This window comes from Plectropomus leopardus, chromosome 21, assembly GCF_008729295.1.
Source record: "Plectropomus leopardus isolate mb chromosome 21, YSFRI_Pleo_2.0, whole genome shotgun sequence".
NCBI lineage: Eukaryota > Metazoa > Chordata > Actinopteri > Perciformes > Serranidae > Plectropomus > Plectropomus leopardus.
This window is the reverse complement of record NC_056483.1, coordinates 22,242,531-22,248,257: the sequence shown is the minus strand read 5'-3', so window position 1 is coordinate 22,248,257 and position 5,727 is coordinate 22,242,531. Positions and strand designations below refer to the sequence as shown.

General features: G+C 39.2%; 1 protein-coding gene across 2 annotated transcripts in view; it reads right to left on the bottom strand.

Annotated features, from left to right (window-relative positions):
- Positions 1-3,421: 3,421 nt before the first annotated feature.
- ift74 (intraflagellar transport 74) overlaps positions 3,422-5,727 on the bottom strand; it is a 66,944-nt gene continuing 64,638 nt past the window's right edge. For both annotated transcript variants that reach the window (XM_042510810.1, XM_042510808.1), the window contains exons 16-20: positions 4,798-4,924; positions 4,507-4,670; positions 4,162-4,287; positions 3,984-4,044; positions 3,422-3,789 (exon numbers count right to left, since the gene is read on the bottom strand). In XM_042510810.1, the coding sequence (XP_042366744.1) occupies positions 3,674-3,789; positions 3,984-4,044; positions 4,162-4,287; positions 4,507-4,670; positions 4,798-4,924 (594 nt within the window). In that variant the 3' untranslated portion in view covers positions 3,422-3,673. The remainder of the gene's footprint in view (positions 3,790-3,983; positions 4,045-4,161; positions 4,288-4,506; positions 4,671-4,797; positions 4,925-5,727) is intronic.

Below are 5,727 nucleotides of genomic sequence, written 5' to 3'. Positions count from 1 at the left end.
TATACTTTTTCAGTCAATGAATTCATCTGACATGGTTTTTGGTTTTCTTACTAGACTGTTGATAACTGACCTAAGATGTCTGAAAAACGTGATGTCATTTGAACTGAGATCCCTCTACATGGAGAAAAACACTACACATGCAAAACAGCAATTGGCAAAAACATCTATACTGTAATACCTCCACTTGATTTGAAGCAAGTAGCTTATTTATGCTCTTTGGTGGTTTTCAAGAAGTATTTTGGGAAAGTTTGATACAATGCAAGCAGGCAGTGTGTGAGAATATGGAGTCCCACTGTGTACAGTATTAATTAGGTAATAAATGAAACTTATTGAAATTATTAGAGACTACTGAAGCTCAACTCATTATTATGAAATGTTATTTCATCATTGTCTGTTTTATAGTTTGGTTTTGTAAAATAATAGAATTTTGTGTTATGTCAGAATTGGTTTGACACTGATGCTAAAGGCCCTGACACACCAAGCCAGCGGTCAGTTGGTTAAAGTTGGGCCGTCGGTGAGCGTTCGTTGTCGCTGTCGCTTTGGTGTGTCAGGGGCGGCGACCGTGGAGCCTGCCGGTGAATGATATCACTTTGATTGGCCGTTCGGCTCAGCGCACGAGAAGAGTAACGAAAGTGAGGAATGTAAACAAACAGCTAAAGTCAAGAGCGCGTGAGATCAAAACAAACTTGTTCTTTAAGGTAAGATTGTTTTTCTCTAACCTGAGCTCTGAGGTAGAAACTTTTTCCTGGTGGTTTGAGTTTTTCTTCACTGGTGCACGGTAAATATGCTCGGTTGTTTTAACACCGGTTTGTTTTGGTAATGATCTAACTGGCTAACCAGCATCTAGCTGGTTTCTCTCTTTGAATGATGAATACTGCTGGTGTGGAGGGCTATTAACTCTCACACTGGGGCAGAGTGTACGAGCTGATCGTCCGTCAGTTTGATGTGTTCATGAGCAGCTTGTAGGTCGAGACACGGCGACGTGAGGCGATGCAGCAGGAGACTCATCACTGCTAGTTCTCTGATGACAGTTAAGTGTGTCCGGGCCTGAAACTCGCACTAACTAAAAGAAAACGTCACCCACAAAAATGACCATTTGTAAATTCCTCATCACTCGTAACATTGAATTTGTATTTCTTGCCATAGAGAATGGAGTATCCAAGCAGAGCACAGAGTTGTCATTCTTCAAAACAATAAAAAAAAACATGGTTTAATACAATTTAGTGATGTAAAACGTGGTCCCATATGACTTAATTTCATGAAGAATGTGTGTCTTTTTTGGAATCGTAGTTCACCGTGGCAGTAATAAAACTGGAGCACTCTTAAATTTAACTTCATTTATTAAAAATGCATGTGTTGGGAAGTACTGAGCGTACGCCTGGACACTTGGATTATACTGCAGCTGTACTCCTGGTTGTGTGTGAGTTCATAAACGCATTGCAGTTTAACTTAAAGCCCATTTGCTTAAATTTAGAGGAGTTTGTTCTGGGGGATTCTTCATTCACTACGAAGACATGCGAGAAAAGATATATTTTCACTAATTCAAGGTAATACACAGTGAAAAATTGATACACAAAGAGTCATTTTGTGGGCGAAGTATTTCCTTTAGAGTGAGGGGACGTGGTGAGCTTCGAGAAGAGAGGTTGGGGACAGCTCCATCGCTATGAAAAGGTATTATTTCGATAAAGTGTCATTTAGAAACATGCTGTTAAAAAAAAAAAAAAATGTCCACGGTGAAATTAAATTTCATAATAATGAGATAGTTCATATATTTTAAACAGTGTATTTGTTTTCTTTATGATGATTTTTTTTTTAATTGACACTTTGGGGTTCCATATGAGAAAGTGTGTATAAGGAGTTATCAGTTCTCGTACTACCAATAATTGTGAGGTAACAAGATAACATTAAACATCTCATGTCCTGTTGTTGGTTAAATGTGTGTGTGTGTGTATGTGTGTGTGTGTGTGTGTGTTTGTATAGCTCTGTGGGTGACAATAACAGAAGTTTGTTAAGAATTCCTGGCAGCTCTGAGGATGCGATTTCTTCTCAGTGAGTTTGGGTGAATTATTTTCTCCTTTAATGTGGTGTTACACACTTTCCTCAGCAGCGTTGTATCTTATTGTGTCGTTTCTGGTCGCGGGGGAGTGTGCGTACGGGTGTGTGTTTGTGTGTTACTGCCGTTAAGTAGTTTTCTGAGCTGTGTGGATGCTCTGTTTGTTTTTCTTTTGCTATTACTGCTCAACCTACTGTCAGTGCATTAAATCTATGCATACACACTTGTTTTCCTGAACGCCTGAAGTGACGGGACACGCCGGTGGTGGAGACTAAGAGCTATTTTATGTAAATCTGTAAAGGACGAAAACCCTCAAACACACTGCTGTTAGATCGAACTGTCTCCAGTTTCCCATTGAATTTATTAATGTTTCTTTCTTTCATTCGACACTTGAAGCGGATCAAAATCCCACATAGATCTAGAGATCAGGAGCAGCGAGCAGACACGGAGCAGTCAGAGCAAGAGGGAAGTCTGGTGTATATACTGAGGATTTTCCAAACTATCTGAGTGTAGTTGTATTGACCTTGACGGTTTGAAAAATGCTGTACTGTATATTTGCAAGGGGTCACTGCTGCCACCCTCAGTTGTAATGTTTACTGTACTCTTTGATATCTATGTATCGGAAAGGTCAAATATATTTCTAGAACGGAATTTGGATTTTATGCAACTTGTTGATCTGTTTCTTTTCCTGTAATTAAAAGCAATAAATATAAAAATGGAACGTGACAAATTTTTTAAAAACATTTTTTGAAAGATATTTTTGGGGCTTTTTTGGCCTTATTGGATAGGACAGAGAGTAAGTGTGAGAGGGGGCGACATGCAGCAAAGGGCCGAGGCTGGAGCCGAACCTGCAACCGCTGCCACCGACGCCCCAGAAAGTGACTACTTTTTATTTACTGTTGGGGACCCCCTTGTTTTATAAAAACCCGTAACCATGACAATCATACAGTGCTAGAAATAATTACAGACTTTGTAATGCATTATGTATTAGTTTCCTAGTTAGGCAGATGGATTTGACAGGCATTTTTTCAACATTCTTTACTCTGCTATTTTATGTGGTTTTAAACATTTTAATATAGCAGGTCAAAAAAATGACAAAAAACATCAAAAGCGAAAAAAATCTAATTCTTATTAAAAAAATCTGTCAAAAACATAATATAGCATGTCGAAAAACAACCGACAACATCATACTATAGTACAGCGAAAAAAGTCAAAATATGGCATGTCCAAAAAACAGCTGAAAACCACATAAAATAGCCTATGGAGACAGAATGTTGAAAACACACTGGCAATCTGTGAGAAACACTGTTACACTATAGATTTTGTCATGTATTTATGAGAAATAATGATTAAGGCATTGCATGTAAATTTTCTCAAAACCTCTTTATTCAAATGATTGGAGCACTTTAAAGATTAGCTCACAGAAACCTACAGTCGTGACATGGAAAGGAATGCAGCAGAATATCAACGACATTTAAATATAAAATCGTGGATAAATGCATCAAACATTGACTACAGCGACACATTTTGGGTCTTTTAGTACAGAAAGCAACTCCATTAACTGTAACAGACTGCAGATGTCTTTAGTTTATGTTTATTTTTCTGTTATGCTATGTGTTTTTAACTCCTATTGTTCTGCAAGGACTCTATCAGACTCTTGTTGTACTCTGCCACCTGTTGGGAGACGTTCTTGGCGACTGAGGCGTAATCACTCTCCTGAGATTTGGACGCGATGACTGATGCTGCAGTGAAGGTAACACAACTGATTTTTGGAAGTCTTAAGACAAATGGTAAACAGTAAATGGACTGTACTTGTATCGCGCTTTTCTACTCTTTTTGACACTCAAAGCACTCTCACAGGACATGCCGCATTCACCCATTCACACGCACACAGGAACTAAAGCGATAAATGCTGATTTCACAAGGATACATTCTTTCATCACAAAGTTGTTCTGCTCCAAGTGTTGCCATTTCCTTTCAAGGTTTGCCAGCTAAAACACAAAGCACAAACTTTAATCCACCTCATGAATGTTTCTCTCTGTGGCTAGTACAGTGTATTTGTGCTGATATAGTGATGCCTTTCTACACAAAGTATGAAATATTCTAACCTGAGCATGGGTCTCGTTTTCTTGCAGTTTGGTCTTCAGAACTTCATATTCCTGGTTCATTTCCTCCAGCAGCTGTTTGAATGAGTCCCGACGCAGAGTGAGGGACACGCGGTCCTCCTGGAGTCTCTGCACCACAACAAGTACACCTGGTTAGCCAATAATTTAGCTGTTTAGCAAAATGCAGGTTACAGTTTTGTGCTTTATTTATCAACTGTGTTCAAAGATCCACAGTGAGCTAATGGGCTATCTGCAACTATTAATAGATATGCCAAGAATAATGCATGTACTGTAGTACACGCAGCAGCTGTATACTTGCACTCTCTCAGCTTGTGGTTTACTTGTCACCTTTTTCTTCTCCTCTGCTGTGTGTCTCAGGGCGTCCAGGTCCCTGTAGGTGACCAGCTCAAACTCCATGGTGCTGATGCGCTCCTTCAGGGTGCTGAGCTCCACTGTGATCTTCCCCTCCAGCTGCTGCACCTTCTCCAGGTCCTGCTGCAGGCGCTGGGACTCTGAATGGAGGTGAGAGGGGGCACAGAGTGATAATATGAAAGTCAAAATGTGCCATTTGGCATGTTAGCTTTACGAAAGAGGGTGCGTTTCACCGGGGCTTTGTGCGTGTGGGTGCGTGTCACTGACCAGTTGTTAGTCCTCTTGCAGTGCTCTCTGATTGGACCACCTCTGTCTCCTTGCTAACCAGAACCTCCTGCATGTTCCTCAACTCACTGGCAGTCACTGTATCCACCTGACGTAGCCGCAGCATGTTCTACACAAACACACACAGACAGACAGACAGTCGTCTCTGCCGATCAGTCCTTCCTGTCCTGGTATTTTTACTCTCCCTCCTTCTTGCCATTTACTCCGCCTTTTCTTGATTAAGCTCCCTTACCAGAATGAAAGTACTATGATTTTTTAAATTACGTACTATGACAGTATGACATTTTCTTAGGAACGATATGATATGTTTTTTGTATGATTACTATAACGTTTACATCTGACATACTTTACGATGGCTCTTTTTCCCATTAAGGAAAACATCCTTTACTTAACAATTTTTGTTATGGTAGATGTTTTTTGTCATGTTTTGACAAAATAGTACACTATGGCTTTTCTTGTCATTTTCAAACGACATATTATACTATGGCATTTTTTTCAATGACATACTAAACTATGGCGTTTTCTGTAATTTTTGGACGACATACTGTACTATTGCTTTTTTGTGATTTTTGGACGATATACTCTGCTTTTTTTATTATGGCTTTTTTTTGTGTTGTTTTGGATGGCAAACTATACTATGGCATTTTTTGTCATTTTTGGACAAAGTTTGCTATGGCGTTTTTCAGACGACACTATACTATCGTGTTTTTTGCAATTTTGGACGACATGCCATACGAAGGCATTTTTCGAACAACATACTATACTATGGCATTTTTTGTAATTGTTGGACAACATACAATACTATGGCGTTTTTTTTATGATGTTTGGACGACACTATACTATGGAATATTTTGGAATACATACTATACTATGGCCTTTTTTAAAATTTTTGACAACATGGCTTTTTTTTTT